The following is a 20,932-nucleotide window of genomic DNA, read 5'->3' as shown; positions in this document are numbered from 1 at the left end:
GGCAACTGTTCCTAGGATGGGGCCTTCCACAGTTGATAAGGTGACCACTTATCAGTCCTCTGTGTCTTGCTAGTTGGGGAAGCATAGGACATAGAGCATGCTGTGCTCCTCAACTTCTGTACCTTCTGGGGCGTATCATCGGTCTGCTCAGAGAAGAGGCTAGAGCCTTCGAAGGGCAGGTCCTCGACCCTAGCCCGGGCCTCATAGTGCAGTCCCGATGACTGCAACCAAGCATGTCATCTGAGCGCCACTGATGTTGCCATCACTTTAGCTGCACATTCAGCTGAATGTCAGGCTGAATAAAGTTCTTGTTTGGTCACTTGGATAGCCTCGCGGGCAAACGATTTGGCTGGATCCCTCTTTTCATGTGGGAGGAGATCCAGAAAGGGACACACCTTCTCCCACAAAAAATGATTATATTGGGCATTAGAAGCCTGATAATTGGCCACCCGCAAATGTAGGGCTGAGGCGGAGTAAAGTCGCCTCCTGAAAGAGTCCAACTTTCTGTCCTCTTTGGCACTGGGTGCCAACTGACTGTGGCCTCTTGTCCTTTGCAGGGATCCCTCCACGACAACTGAATTTGGGGTTGGGTGGTTTTTCAGAAAGGTTGTATCATTGTCCAACTGCACCCTATAGAAATTTTCAAGCCGCCTGTTAGGCTAGGAAAGCATCGCTGGTTTCTTCCAGTGACCGCGAATGACTTTTAGCAATGCCGGATTCAGTGGCAAAGCAGTCGGTACCTTGGCCCCGGAATCTATAAGGCTGAATAACAGGTCCTGCTCTCCTTTCTCTTGGTTCCCCATGTTCATGCCCAGGGCTGAAGCCATTCGCGTCACATACGCCATGTACAGTTTGAGGTCCTCCAACGGGGAGACCGGCTTTGAGTCCGACTGGACATTGAGCAGGGAAGATTCCAGAGAAACCACCTCAGAGTCCTGTGAGCTATCATCACTCTCATATTCTGGTTCCAGTGGAGCTAAAGAGTCTTGTGGCACGGGCATCGCACCTGAAGGGGAGCCCGGGTTGCTACCTTGATTGTCTGGTACTGAAGCGGAAAGTCCCGTCGGCGGCATCTGGAAAGGCAAGGTGGCCTGAAATATCACAGGAACCAAAGGGGGCAGTTCACGGCGCTTTGCACGATCCCTCGAGGAGCGTTGCAGTGAGCGGGAACATGGCCTCCCTTCTGAATGTGAGGGGGGTTCTCGCCAACCCCTCATAGCCAAGGGTTTTGCATATGCGGGATCCTCTGAGTAAAGGGACCCATAGCAGGAGCAGGCATGATTGGACTAGTCTGACCAGTAGTCCACTTTGTATCGATCATACAATTTGGAGTCCTGGCGCCATTTACCGTACGATGGTTCAACTGCGCTCAAGGGGGAGTGATACTCCAGTGCCTGGTATCAATCCTGATAAGACTGGTCGTGCCGGTCCCAGGTTCAGTCCTGTCTGTAAGTTGAGGAGCGTTCTTCCGGTTCCCAATGGGTCCCATGGTCCCTAAGGGGGATGCACTCTTGTTGGGCCCGAGGGGTGACCATCTCCTAGGTAGCCATAAGGCATCTTCTGCAGGCATGGTCGGCAAATATGCCTCCTCTGACAAAGCATATCCTGGTTCCTCTGTCGCCACCGAAAGTTCTCTACTCGACTGAGTTCAATCGTGTGTCACGTCAAACGATTCCATCACCACACACGAGTTAGGCCGCGTTGACACAGACTATTATTGCAAGGTACAATCCAAGGCCACTTTAGTCTTCTTGGCCACAGGGGCCTCCGACGCAGGAACCTCCTCCACCTTCTTCTTCGTGGATATAGGAGGGCGATGACGACCCGCCAGCAAGTCTCGATGTAACTTCAGCTTCTTCTTTTTCAACTTCGATACCAATCCCAAGTGATCTGGGGAGGACTTAGGTACCATAGGCGCCGGGCACTGAGGAAGATCCTCCGACTGCATGGGCTCACTCAAAGTCGCTGACGGTTGAGCGACAGAGGACAAAACTGGTATCGAGGCCAGGTTTTCGGTCTCCGCATGTTCTGATTCCACTGACGAAGCCATCTTCACTTACCACTTCAGCAACAAGGCTTCCGAAGAACGGAGAGCCAGAACCCACAGGGCTGCGCACAGGAGGGGAGCCCTGCTTTTGCGAACCTCCTTCGTGAACTTCTGGCAATTAAGACAGGTCTCTTGGGGGGACCTCAGGGGAGTGCTACTGGCAGTCATGGGGGGAGGGGTCTCCAGCAGTTCCCCCTCCTCCTGCCAATTTCCCCCCGGTCTTCTAAGGGCCGTTTTGAGCCATTTGGGGGGCATTCTGGCCCTTTCTGAGGTGGCAGCAGCCCAATTAGAGGCTGTTGCACATGCGGGTTCAGCCACACAAATGGCCATGGTGCATGCACAGCAGCATTGGAAATGGCTGCCACCAGCTCAGTAAAGGTTGGACTGGCCCAAAATGTCCGTCAAAAGACCGGGAGGCTGGCAGGGGGAGGGGGAACTGCCGGAGACCCCTCCACCACTGCAGCAGCACCCCACCCCGAGGCTGCTGAACCTGGTAGCAAAGTAATTTTTTAGGTTCCACCTTTATGAAAGCTAGAGTCCCAGACCACATTTGTCTTCTCAGAGCAGGGGGGCAGCAAGGGGATCAAACAACAGTACCAAAATATATCTTTACTCAAAGTCTTAAACTTGAAGTTCCACAGGATTTACACTCAGTGTATGGCAAGTTCTCAGCAGGATCCCCTCATTCACTCACCAACTGCAAGAGTTGGTGAAATAATGAGCAATGAAGTGTCAGCTGCATTTTATACAACCCAAACAAGTTTTCTAATCCACAGGAAAAGTATAATTACTCATGCCAATTTCAGTTAAGGAAAACATAGTTTTCTAAACCTACCGCACAAAGTATTAGTTTCTAAATTATACTGAGAAGTAGAGTTCAGTGTGACTGCCTCAAGAAAAAAGGAGACTGAATTTGACCTCTTCCTTATCACTAAAGAAGAAATCCAATCACTTTGTTCTTTCTACACGTATTCTAGAAGTGGAAGAAAAGAACACCTCAGTGTCTGAACCATGCCATACAGGAAATCTGTGATGAAGCAAGCCCTTGCCTACCAAGAGCTCTTGCAACAATCCAAGCCACATCTAGGAACATAGGAAGCTGCCATATGCTGAGTCAGACATTGGTCCATCTAGCTCAGTATTGACTATACAGACTGGCAGCAACTTCTCCAGGGCTGCAGGCAGAAATCTCTCTCTCTTGGAGATACTAGGGAGGGACATGGGGCAGTAGCGTACCTCCCTGCCACACTTTCCCCCATTGTTGGCCGGAAACTAGGAAGTACAGTCTGTGCGTGCACCCGCTGTTGCGCATGCCGCACATCATGCACGCATATGTGCAACATGTATGGCGGGTGTGGGCACATGCGCAGACTTTACTTCCTGATTTCCAGCCAACAACGGGGGCAGGGGCAGCTGGGAGGTACGCTACCACCCCATGGATTTTGGAAAATAAAGGAGCGCTGGCAGGGGGAAAGCGGCAGGAGGCATAAGTGCACCCTCCCCCGCCCTTAAGAAGCCACCCCCCTCCCAGTGTCAGACTGGTGGAACCACCGGTTCCGTGCACATCCCTAGCTCACATCTAAGCTACTTAAATCCCAGTGGGGTCATTGGGACTTCAGTGGGACCTTCAATGGCATTTTAGTAGCCTGTGTGCAGTATTACAACCCTTTGTCTTTAAGAGGTCACTGGTATACAACGAGAACAAAAGATGAAGCCTGCTAGATCAGTCAAAGGTCCAGTTGATCCACATTCTATTGCAATAGTATGAAGCCAGAGGTCTCTGAGATACTTATAAGTGTAACATAAAGACAATAGCCATTCCCTGCGACATGTTCTACCTGGGCCAGAGTTCTGTATATTGCTCCCCTTGTGGCATGTCTGATGCACCACAGCAGACTTTTGAGTCTCTATGCCCCGGGCAAACTCTGTCCCATGTTATCATCCACTGGCTCCCCTTGCAGCAGGAAGAGTATAAGAAGCTTCCTGTCAGAGGTAGGCCTTACCTCCTTGACTCTGGTGCATTATATTTGTTTTACAGCTTTATTCCCTGGCTTCTGGTTTGTCTACCTAACTTGTCTTTAGACTTTGTTCTTGACCTGCAGCTTGCTGCATGAGCCTGGTCAATCCATCTGGTTTCTACCCCCTTGGCTAACTGACTCTTGCCTCAGCTCCTGTTTTTGGCCTGGGTCTGCCTGAAATTCCTGTTCCTGGCTTTGAGTCCTGCACTACCTACAGACTGCTGCCCATAGTGCAATCTGATGCCTTGTTTGTATCCAGCATTTGGCATTCAACAATATCCTCCTTTTGAGGCTCTGTTCAGCTATCTCATATAAATAGGATTTTGCTACTGCAGATTAATGTGTTTCGGGACCTATCTATTATACACTTCCATACAGAGCTGGGAGAGCACGGCAGAAGTCTTCATTCATGCTTCTCCCAAAAGACTGAGAAGAAGCTTTAGAAATAAGATAAGCTGAAAAATATGATAAATAAATAAAATAATAGAGTTGAGCATGAATCAATTTGGTGCGGCCTGCCAAATCATTCAGGTGGGGCAGGGAGCGGTACCTTTAAGCATGAGTAAAGCAGGTCCATACCTGCTCCTCCACTGAAGTTCACTGCTCAGAAGTTCATGCACAGTTGCAGGGCTTCGCCCAGCAGCCTGAGCGCAGCAGTGAGACACACATGGCCACTGTGCATGTGTGGTGGCCATGTGTGTTCCGTGGCTGCGCACTGACCTCTAAGCAGCGCAGCACCACATCTGGAAAAGCAGTGGAGCAGCATAGGAGATACCTATAAAATAAATAACTGGAGAGTTTCTCAGTTCACAGTACAAAACATACAGTAAAACCAATCTAGAGTTTTCGCCAGATTATTTTCTCTAGTGCAGTACAGCAACAGCTTTTCAAATGCAAGGCAAGTTCTCTGGGCCCTCGAATTCTGGCTGCAACCATGAAAGGGATTCATCATAAGCACTACATGCATGGTAAGAGCAACAGCACACAAGAAGTAGAGCACACCTTTTTATCTAGAAGGTTCTATGTTCCGTCTCTGGCCCCACCAGTGAAAATTTCACTGGTTTTCAGCTACTACTGCGATGACGAATATTTATATACCACTTTTCAACCAAAGTTCCCCAAGCAGTTTATACAGAGAAATAAAAATAAATAAAGATGGATTCCTCCCTCACAATCTAAAATCCCCCATAAGATAGACACCAGCAAGAGGCACAGGAGGGATGCTGTGCTGGGGCTGGATAGAGCCAGTTGCTCTCTCCCTGCTCAATAAAAAGAATCACCACTTTAAAAATGTGCCTCTTTGCTCTGTTAGCAGGGAAAACTGAGCTATAAGGGCTAGGAAAGGAATCTCTGCCTGAATCCTGGAAGAGTTGCTATCAATTAGGAGAGTTAATACTGGGCTGAGTGGTCCAATGTTCTAGCTCATTGGGCAGGTTCAAATGACTGCTGGCTGATGTGTTAGCTGGTAACAAGTTGAGGAAATGTCGGGATGTGAGAGTACACACTCCAAGCAGTACTGTACCCACCCAAGTCAGTTTCTGCGCCGTGTTACTGACATTTGCTCGACATTCTCTGCCCAATTTAATCCCAACATTTGAAGATGGGCAGAGAGGGTCAGGTGAATGTCAGTAATGTGGTGTGGGAATCAGACTTGGGCAGGTTCAAGACACCGTACCCGAGTGTGCTCTCTTCCATCCTGACATTTTATCAACTTGTTACCAGCTTAAGGACCAGCCGGTGGTTGTCTGAACACGCCCATTATAAGGCTCACATATACACTTATTCACATGTGATATCAGGTTTAGCAAAGCAAGTCTCAATTTCTTCTTTCTCTGGAAGCATGTTTTCTTGCTCTCTACACCTTACAAAGACCCAGCTGTACCTAGCTGGGTAATCTCAAAACGAATAATAGATAGCTGAGAGTTCAGCCTAGCTCTCAGTTACAGAGAAAACCAGAGCTCTTTATGTATTCCCACCTAACTTCTGGGACCATTTTTTTCCCTGAGCCAGGGGTGAGGAGAAGAATGAAGGGTACATGGTTTGTCAGATGGATTAAATCAAGAGGGACGGTAACCTGGCACATTGCCTCATGTACAATTATCAAGAAATATGACCCCATGGAAATTCCTATGCGTGGAAGGCCTCAAACAATGAGAGGATTTAGGATTATATAAATCACAATGGTCTGTAGTATAATCACACGAGAGAACAAACCTGCAAAGCTTATTATACTGAATACCCAGATGGAGAACAACAGTTGTTGCTGTACTAAGAATTACCACTCTTGTAATCAATAATAGGAAAAAAAGAACAGTTGGGCAACTTGTTTCTTATTATGTTCACTTAGGCAACGTCTAGATCAATAAAGAGCATTAAGTCTCATACCATTCTTGGCTGTGCATACTCAATTTGCCTTGCGTATGCTGGGGAGGGATTGGGTTGCACATTCACATTCTCTAGAAGATAAGCACGCATTTCACTTTGAAAGTCATCATTTAAATGCCAGGCAGATTTTTACAGCATAGCAAAGATCGCAAGAAAAATAATTTTATTAGAATCTTAACTGCAACCACCTTGCAAATCATTTTATTGTAGGTCTTCGTGAAGTATGCTAAATGTTGCTTATAAAGCATAACTAGATTGTTGTGTATTCTGGGTGAGTTTGCCACTTTAATGTAAGCTAGGTTGGCAATCTGGGGATACAGATAGTAAGCGCCTGTATGAATGATGTTCCCCATTCCTGTTCACCTCTACACATGCAAAGTTCAGAAGCAGTCCTCAGTGGTGAGGTGCTTCTTTCCTAATCTTCCCTTCACTGCATGTAGAAGGTAACAACCAAACTGGGAAATCCCAGTCTTTTGAACATAGGCACAGTATCCAGGGTAAAAGATAACCATGGTATTTGCTAGTTTGGTCCTTACCTTCTATGCATGGTCACGTGACAAAGCAAGTAGGCTTCAGAACCACTCTTGAATACATTATGCATTGAAGTATGGGGCAGTACCATCTGGGCATGCCCATCTCTCTCTCTTTCTCTCCCACGCTTCCGCCCCTTCACTGTAAATCAATTATAGGAACTTGAAGTGAGCACATCCAGCCTATACTCATGGCAGGTACATGACATCACAGGCTGTACAAAAAGATAGTGAACACAACACAGAAACCCATTGTATCCCCGTGATACATTGTATTTTTGCAGAGAGGGTGACTCCTTCCCACGATTCCATACTGAGCTAAGGACGTGAAAAAGGAGCATTAAAAGTATCTGTGTGGACAGACCTTAAAATCAGCTACCAGAGCACAAAATATGGATAATCAGTCACCTAAATGAGTTACAATTTAAAAAGTGTATATATATATATATATATATACACACACACACAAACACAAAGCTCTTACTATAGCAAATATTTGGGAAGGGGCTTAAGTAAAAACAAACAAACAATTACCATTTAAAAGAAGATAACATTATGTTGATCCTATAATCTGCTGACATTAATTTATCATAAATAAGGTCCCTGAGGAATCCGGTAACTTAATGATCATATTGAGATCTTGACTAAATTAGTGACATCTATTAAATAAAGTGCTCCTTAGGAATGTGATAATTGTACTAGAACATATTGATTCAGGTTTTATTAACTCCGTTCCTAATGTAACATAGGAGCTATTTCCAGAGCCAACACAGTTCCATAGTTCCAGAGAAATATTTCATGTAGGCAATAAGTAAAATTATATATTGGGGAAAGTGGTCATTTCCAGATAAGGTCACATTAAAACTAGTTGGAAGGTGGTGGAAAACCCTAATATTCTAACGGTATCACTTTTGCACTGCAAGTGTTTAAAGGTCTCTTGCTGAGACACAGAAACATAGCCCGTTTATTGCAGCATTAATCATACATACAATACTTTCTGTAAAACCAAGTACAAAAAGGAATGATGAATTCCTACCAATTCCAATAAAGATTGCTTTGTAATCATCTTCCTTCAAGGCACTGAGTGTCAATCCCTCGTTTGAAAGCCCTCTGCCACAAATTATCTGAAAGATAATATTAGGAAGTTCATCATTACTTTAGCAGTCACTTTTAACTGCATAATACCTGAGGGTTTTGTGCTGGTCATTCAATCAAGCATTTAAGAAAATAAAATTCCACTTAGATTATAAGGACAAAACCAACTTATCAAAATTATATTGACCCTGGACTCAGTGTCAGGAGAAGGCAGGGCTAGCATCAGAAGTTAGCATTGTTGAGGAGTTGTCAAGGGCCCAAGGTCCTCAGAGGGGCCCACTGCCAGTCCCTGAGATCAGCTCTATGCCCATAGCCTTTCTGCAGCTAAGACCCACCACAACCATAGAGCAGACTCTCTCACATAGGACGGGCCCCACAGAGGGCAGTTTGCTGAGTGCTTCCTGAAGGCTGGAGCCAGCCCTCAGAGGAAGGCCAGATTGACCAGAGTGTATTGTGGGAACCGACTCAGATCTCTCACCAATCCATTCAGGACAGAGAACCCTATCTCCCCTTTAGATAAAATAAAAAATAAAATAAAATAAAAATAAACCTTCAACCTTCATGGCTGCAAAGAAAAGCTTGGGGAAGTATGGGTGGGCAGCTGGAGAAGGATCAACAATAAAACAAATGTCGGTAATCAGAGCAAGAGGCTTCAGCACCACACCTGCCTCCTTGTCTTTTTTCCAAGGCTACTGTTTCCTGTACTACTCCATTTCTTCCTCATTCATTTCTGAGCACACATGCAATCCAATTCATTGCTGCTGCTGCTGCTGCTGCTGCTGTCTCTATAACTGTTTGAAGTTGCTTCCTGAAGTGCTGCCAGAAGAACCCCAAGAAAGGCTTAGGGACATTTCAACACTGAGGTGGGCTTGGGGGTATAGACTAAATGAAAAGGTTCACTGTTTTGATTCACACATATTTATATTTCATTTTATTTCCCCAGATGGAAGGGAGAAAATGTAATTAAAAGCAGTGAGTACTTTTCTGCAAGCTGGAATTTTAGCATAACCCCCTACATGTAGAAGTACTTTATCCACTTCTAAGGTAGAAAGAGGATAAAGTATGTATGCCCATGTATGCCCATGCTGCAACTACACTGAAGAGAATGGGAAATCCTTGCTTATATGGAAGGTACATACTGAACCTCCTGGAGTTTTATTCTGGGTTGAGTATTATGTGTAAAAACAACTCCTCTCTTTTTTCTCATTTTAGAATGTATGTGGTTATTTATAATTCTGAAGTTATGTCATAAAGCACAGTAGCAGTCTTCCTCAAACAAATACTTTATATACATTGGGTAGAAAGAATAAATCATTCTGCTCTATTGTACAGTGTTGTGGATTATAAATACAATGTAAAAAGAAACAATAGTTATTATTTAGACCTAAGTTCTGTAACTTTTAAAAGTTATTCATAGAAAAGAAATGTCTTACAGAAATAATAGTTTTAAGAACTGAAGACAATATCACATACCTGCCAACATGTCCCTATTTTCCCATTCAGGTGAATGGGAAAATAGAGACATGTTGGCAGGTATACTATATTGCATTCTTAATCTGACAGAACCGAAATTACTCTCATTTTGCAGAGGAAATAACTCTCTGGGCAGGTTCACTCATAACATTAAACCACAATTAAACCATGATTTAGTTTTACTAGCATGAGGCTTGAGCTCACATGCTCCTCCTCCCCTTAGCACATGAAGGAAGGAAATTAATAAAGTCTGTTTGTGGTGTCTAGTCCACAAACCAGATCCTGGCATGATATCCTGGCTTGTTAAACTGTGGTTACAACACACCATGATTTATTGGGTATGGATGCAATGACACACTGCAGCTTGTTCTGAGACATTAATGGAAGCTTCTAAATTTGATTTCTATATTTGATTTCTAAATTTGATTTCTAAAGAGTTTAAAAATTGCTTTGTATTTTCTTTTTGGTCTGTTACGATTTAATGATTTAGTATTTTCTTTTTGGTCTGTTATGATTTAATATCTTGTGTATTTTTATTGGATGTTTTAATGCTGTGTTGTGAGCCATCCAGAGAATAATTTGTTATATGGTGGCTAACAAAGATTATCATCATCATCATCACCACCACCACCACCACCCCTCCATTCATGCAAGGAGGGTAAGGGGAAGTGGACAAACCCAAGCCTTGTGCTAGTAATGTCAAACCAGGGTTTAATCAGGATTTAGCATTACATCTGAACCCACTCTATATGGTGGCAATGCTACTTGTTCAAGATCATGACGAAACATGTCCTTCCTTCATGATTATCCCCCTTTCAAATGCATTAAGGCCCAGGATAATGCCAGAAAACTGAATAAGCGCCACAACTTTCATTAATAATTTTTGTATCATATCCACATACCTTGGTGTTTAACATTGTTGCTATTCTGCATTGAATTCAATGCAAACTATGAAACATATTATACAAAGCAACAAAGCATAAAACAGTTGCTTTTCAAGGAAGCTGAATAGCTGCAGTTTATTTTTAAACAAGGATTAATTAATACTCCCTTCATTTAGGGTGCAGATTAGGTGAAAATCTTCTCTGTGAGAGCATTTTTTCTAGATATTATAGGAAAACTAAAATAGGCAAAAGTGTCATGGATTAATGTTTAAGTAATATCTAACTTGCATAAAAGAAAATCACAGTAACAACCCAACATGATTAAAGAAATCAAATCCTTCCAATAGCTACACTGAACCCCTAAAGCAATTTAGGTATTTGTTTCTTACAGACAATTAATCACATGCAGGCAAGCCAGATGAGAACTATTGATTGCCCTTTTCCAAACTAGTGGCATTCAGACAGCAGACAGACAAATGCCCTGAGCAAGAGGAAGCATCTTCCTGCCTCGGCCTGGTGTAGCTTTTAATTGTTCTTTACTAATGTGCATGACATTTTGCTGTTAATCTTTGGCAGAGCTCTGGCTCCTTTTCCTCTGAGCTATACCGAGGCAGTTTATATTTTTCATTACCTTCACTCCGAGGTCTTTCATAAGCTCCGTTTCGAAAAGTACTACATCATATGGCAGTCGGAACTGGGGGATTTCAGATGTACTAGAGAGAACAAATAAAATAGAGCCTATGAAACATTTCCCAGCTGTTTTACAAAAGAGAGGACACTGTGGAATAATAAACATGTTTTAAAAACACACAACAAACTTTAGCCTCTACACAAGAAGCAATATCATATTTTCAAACATGCAAGTCTTGGACTAATCTAGAGATTTCTACATTTGTTTCTACAATGCACACTCAAGAATATTAAAGCCATTTAAAAATAGCTTTAAAAATACAAAACATGTTATGGTAAAATTACCATAAAATAAAAAGTGAATATGCTATTGACAAACTAACTTTATATTTATCTTTAACTTCAACTTGCCTATTTTAAATGGGGGGGAAATCCAACCAATGACTTTTTAAAAGGAGAGAAAAGGATAAAGAGAAAAAGATACCCAGAAATAATTTGTACCACAGAAAAATTACAGAAAATAAAAACCACAACATTAAAATGGGAAAGCAACCAGGTCTAAGGTTAGGGGTATTTATCAAAACCTCTTTTGTCAGTCCCAGGTAACTTGAATGCAGATGATAAATACTTCGTCCTCCAAGCCCTTCCCTTGGTGTCTGCTTCATAATTTAACAAGCAGATCATCAAATTCTCCCTCTTCCTCCTTTTTTCAACTCCTTTGCTAACATATGTTGTTGAATTACCAAGCCACTCCCCTTCTAAGGCTCATCCCCCTCCTTCCACCATTCATTTTCTGTGCTTAAAGAACAGGATTGGGAGCTAATGATTTGCAGTGTGCTTGCACTTCCTACCTTGAGCAGGTGTTACAAAAGGTATTGGGAAATTGGCAAGCATAATGGTAAGCCCTTTTTGCAGCTGCCCATCATGGTATGCTTCTTTCTAATATGTAAACCTGGAAATAAATGGTCTAATTCTGTTTTCAGTTGCGATTAAAAGGTTAACATTGTCGGGGGGCAGGGGGTTCAATTTCTTATATAGCATAAACTTCCAGTATGTATCTGTCTTGGCCACAGAGCTTGAACATACACATTTCTCTAGAACAAGTTATTCAGAGCTTCTTTCATACCATCAGGTTAAAATGATTTTTTTTTTTAATCGTGAATGTGATTTTATTGCATTTGTGATTTGCTCTTTAAACATTAGTCAGATGATAAGTTTTGCAAAACTATAGATACATCCCTAAACTCCTGATTGATGTATAGTGATAACATTGGATCCAAATGCTTTCTTTCAAACTTACCTTAAACCACCAACATAATCTTCTTTTTCAAAAATTGTGATGTCCGTGTAGCCCAATCGAGCCAAAAAGGTAGCACAGCTTATACTTGCAGGACCAGCTCCAAGCAGAGCTATCTTGGCATGGTAGGCTTCAGGCATTTCTCCTGGTGGTGGCAAGGATGGACTTCTAATCTGAGAAATATTCATGGTTCTGAATATCTGAAAAGCAATTACAAGTACTTAAGAGCTTAATGACAATGGAAGCAACTATCCAGCACATATTAGTTAACTTCTCTGAAAGATCACACATCAAGGTAGATTAGTGCAATTATTGTTCTTCCACCATAAGAACATTTCTTCAGCCACTCCACAATGAAATCCATATGGAGTCAGAATGTTTGGATAAGGGCCCTGGGCAACAAGCTTTAGGTAAATTGCCTATGATTAAAAGATGTATTAGGTGATTCCTATGCTCAAAATAAAGTGCAGTAAAATTTTCTCTCAGTTCATATTTCATTTGCAGGATCAGACCCTCAGTGTTAAGACAGTTTATCCCAAAATGAACTTTAAACTGGCAAAAAATCCTTGTGGGATACAGTCAAACGGCAATCAACCAAAAACCTCATTTAAAGTGTCGGCTCAATGTGAAAAAGGCCAATTCCATGCTAGGGATCAATAGAAAGGGGATTGAAAATAAAACTGCTAATATTATCATGCCCTTATACAGAACTATGGTGTGGTTACACCTGGCGTAGTACGTACAATTCTGGTCACCACACCTAAAAAGGGATATTGTAGAACTGGAAAAGGTGCAGAAACTTATGTAATAGTGATGCTACAATGCATCACTATTAGAATTAGACAGGCACTTATGTTTAGTTTTCCAAGTACACCGCCACATAGTCTTTGGGTATTTCATGAGCCCCAGCATACTGAAATTTGTAGTTTTCCAGCATTTTTTGGTCTGGCTACGTCCACTGCTAAATAGTTATTGGAATATTAAAAGATTAACGAGCTTGACTTGTATTTTTCAGCTGATATTATGGTAAAGTTATCTGAAAGATGGGTGTCAGATGTTTGGACAGGGGGAGCAATTTCAGTGCTTGCCCTAAGCACTATTTTCCCTAGATACGTCTCTGCTCTCACATAACACTAGAACCAGGGGTCATCCCATGAAATTGATTGCCGGGAAATCTAGGACCAACAAACAGAAGTACTTCTCACACATCGCATAATCAACTTATGGAATTCTCGGACACAAGATGTGGTGAGAGCCAACAACCTGGATGGCTTTAAGAGGGGTCTGGGTAACTTCATGGAGGAGAGTTCTATCAATGGCTACTAGTCAGAGGGCTATAGGACACCTCCAGCCTCAAAGGCAGGATGCCTCTGAGTACCAGATGCAGGGGAGTAACAGCAGGAGAGAGGGCATGCCCTCAACTCCTGCCTATAGGCTTCTGGTGGCATCTGGTGGCATCTGGTGGGCCACTGTGTGAAACAGGATGCTGGTCTAGATACAGAGGCGTATCTAGGGAAAATAGCGCCTAGGGCAAGCACTTAAATTGCGCCCCCTGTCCAAACATCGGACACTCATCTTTCAGATAACTTTACCATATGTGGGGGGTCTGCAAAGGTTCCCCCTCCCCTCGTGGCCTCTAGGGCCTCGCAGGGACCATTTGAACATGTGCAGTGGCCATTTTTTAAAATATTTTTTTTTAAAAATGGCCACTGAAAACAAAATGGCCACTGTGCATGCTCAAATGGCTCTGTGAGGCCTGGCATGGCATCATCATCATCATCATCATCATCATCATATAACAACAACAGCATTGACGATCTGAAGTTGTATGGAAAGTCCCAGTCAAAAATCGAATTACTGCTAAACACTGTCCGTATATTCAGTAGCGATATAGCAATGGAGTTTGGACTAGACAAGTGTGCTGCATTCATAATGAACAGAGGAAAAATAAGAAAAACAGAAGGAATAGAACTACCCAATGGAAGCAACATCAAGAAGCTGGAAGAGAAAAAACATTACAAATACTTGGGCATTCTCCAGGCTGATAACATTGCACACACTGAAGTTAAAAGAAAAATTGGAAGTGAATACATCAGGAGAGTTAGAAAAATCCTCAAGTCCAAACTCAATGGCGGGAACACCATACAAGCCATAAACACCTGGGCTTTACCTCTTTACCTAAGATAGACTGGACCCAGACAGAGCTAGAGACGCTAGATCGTAAGACCAGGAAAATCATGACCATCAATCATGCTCTGCACCCCCGCAGTGATGTAGATAGGCTATACCTCCCTCGCAGCTCAGGTGGAAGAGGAATGCTGCAAGTCCATCAAACAGTAGAGGAGGAGGAGAGAGGCCTTGAAGAATATATCAAGGACAGTGAAGAAGATGCACTTCAAATGGTCAATAACAAGAAACTATTCAACACCAATGAAATAAAGCAGGCCTACAAAAAAGAACAAGTCAAGAACCGAGCAGAAAAATGGAAAAATAAGCCCCTGCATGGTCAATATTTGCACAATATAAGTGGAAAATCAGACATCACCAAGACCTGGCAATGGCTTAAGAATGGCAACTTGAAGAAAGAAACAGAGGGTTTAATACTGGCTGCACAAGAACAGGCACTAAGAACAAATGCAATAAGAGCAAAAGTCGAAAAGTCAACAACAAACAGTAAGTGCCGCCTTTGTAAAGAAGCAGATGAAACAGTGGACCACCTAATCAGCTGTTATAAAAAGATCGCACAAACTGACTACAAACAAAGGCATTACAAAGTAGCAGGGATGATACACTGGAACATCTGCAAAAAATACAAGCTACCTATAGCCAAAGATTGGTGGGACCATAAAATTGAAAAAGTTGTAGAAAATGAAGATGCAAACATATTATGGGACTTTCAACTACAAACAGACAGACATCTGTCACACAATATACCAGATATCACTGTAGTCGAGAAGAAAGAAAAACAAGTCAAAATAATCAACATAGCAATACCAGGGGATAGCAGAAGAGAATCAAAAGAAATAGAAAAAAATCACCAAATACAAAGATCTACAAATTGAAATTGAAAGGCTGTGGCAGAAGAAGACCCAAATAATCCCAGTGGTAATTGGCGAAATCACCATCAGCCAATTACAAAAAGCAACTTTACTGGGAACAGCCTATATTCTGCGACGATATCTATAAAAACAGCATCAACATAGATAATAAAATTCAGCCATCTCAGGTCCTTGGGAAGGACTCGATGTCTGGATAAAACAAACCAGTCTGACACCTTTCTGACTGTGTAAATAAATAAATAAATAAATAAATAAATAAATAAAGATGTTTCCCTGACTAGATGGGCCTGATCCAGCAAGGCTGTTCTTATGTTCCAATGAAAGATAAGTACAAACAGGTTTGAGATTTCCCCCCACTTTTCTCATTGATCTGTTCAATCACATACCTGAAAATCCACGAAGAGACTAAAAAGAAGAGGAAGGGACCATCAGGGAAAAGCTATTTACACTTACAACCAAGAAAGGTTTCATTGGAAGAGGGTCCCACTGATTTCAAAAGAACTGTTGAGCATGCAAGCTTACAATTCTGACCCTGATGTAGATAATATGGAATTTAGCAAAGGAACACACAGATGTCACAAAAACAGTACTAGATTTTTTAAAAATCCCTATACTACTAAAATTTATTAGGTAGATATAGGCCAAGCCAGTAGTCTTCCCAACTGTAGTATTAAAGAGAGTAAAGGCTAGCATGACTGCAATGTGGCAGATGGGAAACCATGTAATCATGCAAGGAATTCTAAAAGTTAAGGCTGAGTGCTTAGCTTTCAGTTTTGCCTTCTCATGCATATGACTTTAAGTTTCAGTTCAAAACAGAGTTTTCTTAAAAAGCAAGATCTTGCTTCTGTGCATTTTACTTATCAGTGCCGACCATCAATAGTGCTCAGTAAAACTTTCAACTTACTTCAGAGCCTGTTAAGAGATTTGGGATGCCCTTTCACAAACCTCTCTCAATCTGCAACATATTAGATTATAAATAGATCAAAAAGAGCAGAACCTATTAGGATGCAGAAAGGATCATCCTAAATAAATGCAAAAATGTGGTATTACAGAGAGCAAGATCACTCCTTCTGTTTACAGCAAGAACATACTTTCCAAATATCCACTAAAGGAGGGGCTATTTTCAGCAACTGGTCTTTAAAAATCCCACACATTACACTGATTCATAGTACAAGAAAATGCCTTTGTACAGGATCACCAGGATCACAACCAGGCAATGCTCATGCAGAAGCACTAGGGATGCACACGAACTTATTCGGACACTTCGGGGGGGGGGTAACTTTAAGGAGCAGGGAGGGCGCCCTTACCCCCACCACCACACACATACTATGTTTTCTCCACCAGCACTGTTGCCAAAACCGCTGGTGCAGGACTGGTGCAGGGCTGCTGCATACCTCCTTGCAGCCCCGGTCAGCGTTGTACTGAAAGTTGCCAGTACGCATGCGCACATCACACATGTGCACGGGCCACTTCCAGGATGGCACTGACTGGGGTTGCAAGGAGGTATGCAGCAGCCCTGAGCCAGTAGTTCTGGTGAAAGCACCAGTGGGGGAAACACAGCAGTGGGGAGGGTAAGACCCTTCCTGCTCTTTAAAGGTAACACCCCCCCCACTGCTGAACCATCCCAACACCGGACCTCGGGACCAGTTCCGCAGTCCGTAAAAGGACCACCGAACCAGTCTATGAACATCCCTGAGAAGCACCACTGATGTGAATCAGAATTTCCATATTATGATTTCCCTGATCTCACTTTTCTCCAGTGACCATGTTTGCACAGATCACACTGGCCAAGTGTACAACCAATGGTGTCGCTACACATGTTTTGATTTGCCTAGAACTCAGCTGTAGTAGCTTCACACACCTCTAAGCTCTGATGTGGGTCTACCAACAAATGCAAATTGGCTCTTAGTCTGTCAAATCTTGCTTCTGTAGAAGCTCCTTCAAAATGAATGGATTACTTACTAAACAGATGGCACCCTTGATTGACAGTGCTGCAGCAACTGGGATGAACAGAACAGATGTTTTGGTCTACATGCAGTAAAGACATTTTAAGTTATTCTCTGCTGTGCGGATAGCCCAAACAAGGAAGAATTTTCAGTGACAACCACATATGAACGACATGTAGAAAGACCACTCATGAAGTCTTTCTTTTGCCTCAAAATTAATGTGGCTTTTCAACACACGAGGAAGGGACGCCTGAGGAAAGGATACCTGCATCAAACATCAACATATTTCTGCAAACTCCATCTGTATAGTAAAGAAGTATCACCTGATTAAATCACACTTTGCACTTGCACCAAATGTATCTAAATGCAGAACAGAATTTTTAGTGCATTTTGTGGGCATTCACATTTGTAGGCATTTATATTCATGCAACAGTTGTCCTTTATTTATTGCCTCCTACAGTGCAGGTAGCTTTTGTATTCTTAGCTTGAAGAAATAAGAGTGACTCATGATTTTAAGCAGTAATTGGGCATTAAGGAGTAAAAGGGATACAAATTTATTAATAGAATTTTGACCTGTGCTACAGGTGGTCTAATTTGTGTATCTATTAACAAACAGTCTGATTCTATTCCATATATTATCTGATTCCAGTTGTCACTTTGGAAACTGCAACACACACTTTACATCATAAGTACATAATGTAGACAGTATGGAAGTTTCCAGTTTTGAGATTTGGCTTTGTATATCTACAGTTATTTAAACTGGTCTCATGTTTAACATTTCGCTAAAACATGTTTAATGTGGTCAAATGCTCAAGAATGGGGAATTCTATAAAAACATTATGGATCTGGAGTTGTGTATCCCAGGACAGAGAAGATGCACATTTAATTACCGAAATTTTGGGTAGAAAGGCCGTGGAGGGTATGTTATTAAAAAATGTGTATTGCCACCTGGGGCTTTTACTCTGATGCAGCATTTATGATAGAATTCAGGATCAGGCTGTAGTAAATTTTTAAGCATTCAACACAACTGAAAAAATAATACATGATGTCCCCCTCTAACTGCAGCATTTGCGTTGATGCTGCATTTCTGCTGGGTTTCCACAATTTTTCAGCCTTTTCTCCTTACTGCAGCTTTTACACCAATGCAGCCTAATTATGCCCCTAATTATGGTACTGTACTAAATTTTGTCTGCAGGACACAAAGATGATCAGTCACTGCAGAAAAACACAAACAAACCTCTGTATGTCAAGGCACTTGACAGTAAACCCAGCCTGAGCACTTGCTATGCCACCATTTTGCATTCATGTTAGTTTATTGTATACTGTGTCTTCATCATTATGCCTTATAATGTAATCTTTTTTTCTCTCTCAAGAGACTAATCATCCCTATAGGAGTAGCATTAGAGACTGTTCTTGATATTCCCTTACATTTGAATGCAGTAATATGCACTTTGTATTAAAAAGTCCACACATATAAACACAAAAAGTTTCCCCACTAACAGTAAACTGGAAACTAAGGGCTAGTCTATGAATTACCTGACTGTACAACTACCTGGGGCCCTTTGCAATGTGTAGCACCACCTATCATATGAAGAATACCAATCAGAAGGAACATTTCCACATCAGCATCATGGCCTGTGTGGCTGTGGTTGTGATAACAGGAAGAGATCTGAAGGACACAATACATGAGCAGAATCATGCTATTTACCTGGTTCTTCAAAATTAAAAAAAAACTAGCCTGAAACACAAAGTAACTTATAGATAAAGGGCTGCAACAGTGTCCTTTTATGCCCATACTCTAAATCACTATGTAAAAAACAAACATTAAACATGTTATGCATTTCTTCCCATCTATTTTTCAGTTATCAACATGTTGTCAAGTGTGAAAACTCCCATTTATATTGCATATATATACCGCTTTTCAACAAAAGGTTCCAAAGCGGTTTACATAGAGAAATAATAAATAAATAAGATGGAATATTATGTCACACACATGTGTGTGCACACATACCCATACCTAAGCACCTCAATATTCTTGCACATTCAGGGTACTTCTGACACATTAGTTCCGATAAAGGTGATTCAAACGTACTTTTTTCATATCCTCTATGTCTAACAAATGCCCTTGCTAAAAAAGAAAAGTAGTATACCCTCCAAAGATTCTATGTAAGATAAATACATTCTAAAAGGATACGCAGAACAAAGTGTGTATGTCGTTTTAAGACCTTTGGGGTCATTTAAACAACACTGGGCAACTACCAGAAATATGCAATACCAATCAGCAATAACAATTTGTATGTGTGGCATCTTGAATCTGAACATTTGCACTTCTCTGTCTGTAGTGCCAGCATGACATCTTGTTTTGTGCTATGGTGCTGGCACATCCAGTCAATATGTCTTCCACCCTATGCACTTAATCTGCTGGCACAGTAGGTTTTCAATTGGGCTGTAAATCTGGCAATGCACACAAGGCAAGAGCTACAAACCATCTAAACTTCCACAATGAAGACAAAGGGATTAACCCAGCTTAATTGGTTTACAACAGCACAGTTAAGTACTACTTGGGCAGGTGTCCTATTGACTGCTTAGGGAAGATTGCACAAATATCTGATGCTGCAGTACCACAGCCACTTTGCGTTACTGGTAGGGGAGTTTGCACTGCTAATTGCTTACATATGAGATCTCCCTCAATGCCTGCATAACTTGGTTAGGAAGCAAACAAAGTGGATCTCAAAAGAGAGAGAGAGAGAGAGCACGAGCGCTGTAGAACTCACTTTATGGGAAAGAAATATGCATAGTATAGCTCAGTGAATTTCAAAATGACAACCTAAAAAAAAAAAATTAAAATCCTTTCTACTGCACTAGCACCTAATGGTGCAGTAGGGAAATGACTTCATTAGCAAGCCAGAGGTTGTCGGTTCGAATCCCCGCTGGTATGTTTCCCAGACTATGGGAAACACCTATATCGGGCAACAGTGATATAGGAAGATGCTAAAAGGCATCATCTCATACTGTGTGGGAGATGGCAATGGTAAACCCCTCCTGTATTCTACCAAAGACAACCACGGGGCTTTGTGGTCTCCAGGAATTGACATCGACTCGGCGGCTCACTTTACTTTACACTCATTGTTGGAGAGTAGGCCAGCCATTGGGGGACCAAAACATGTTCCCCCAGATTATCTGGTTTTTGTGACTATTGTTCCATCATGAAGAACTCCTGTGGGAAGCTGCCATTTTTGTGCAGAGGTCTAAGAGAATAATGCTATGTGATGACTCAATTGCTCTGATGGGGGGTTTTGTAAAAAAAAAAAAAAAAAAAGGAATCGATCCAACAGGAAATTTGAATCCTCCCAAAATGCACCTCCCCATTTTACCACTTGCAACTGGGCAGCAAAAACGGAGGAGCCGATCTGAAACTAGTATTTCTGCACTTGCCTGTATGTCAAGGAACCCGTTGCAGAGAAGCCTGTGCCTGCTTAAGTTTACATGGGGAACTCTCTAGGCCTTTGGGGGCTTACCATCAGCCTGTGTGAATGGACAGTACAGCTGAAGACACACACAAGAGTCC

At 42.2% G+C, this 20,932-nt stretch overlaps 1 protein-coding gene across 22 annotated transcripts in view; it reads right to left on the bottom strand.

Moving 5' to 3' along the window:
• Window positions 1–20,932, bottom strand: part of DPYD (dihydropyrimidine dehydrogenase) — a 773,239-nt gene that overhangs the window by 504,592 nt on the left and 247,715 nt on the right. For 20 of the 22 annotated variants that reach the window (XM_053242814.1, XM_053242808.1, XM_053242809.1 and 17 more), the window contains 3 exons: window positions 12,363–12,559; window positions 11,064–11,145; window positions 8,017–8,104 (listed from right to left, as the gene is read on the bottom strand). In XM_053242814.1, coding sequence (XP_053098789.1) covers window positions 8,017–8,104; window positions 11,064–11,145; window positions 12,363–12,559 — 367 coding nt within the window. Of the gene's footprint in view, window positions 1–6,986; window positions 7,123–8,016; window positions 8,105–11,063; window positions 11,146–12,362; window positions 12,560–20,932 lie in introns of all 22 variants that reach the window. The other 2 variants (XM_053242826.1, XM_053242825.1) reach the window with 1 other exon arrangement.

This window comes from Hemicordylus capensis, chromosome 4 (genome assembly GCF_027244095.1).
Source record: "Hemicordylus capensis ecotype Gifberg chromosome 4, rHemCap1.1.pri, whole genome shotgun sequence".
In the NCBI taxonomy this organism is placed as follows: domain Eukaryota; kingdom Metazoa; phylum Chordata; class Lepidosauria; order Squamata; family Cordylidae; genus Hemicordylus; species Hemicordylus capensis.
This window is presented reverse-complemented; position numbering and strand designations above follow the sequence as displayed.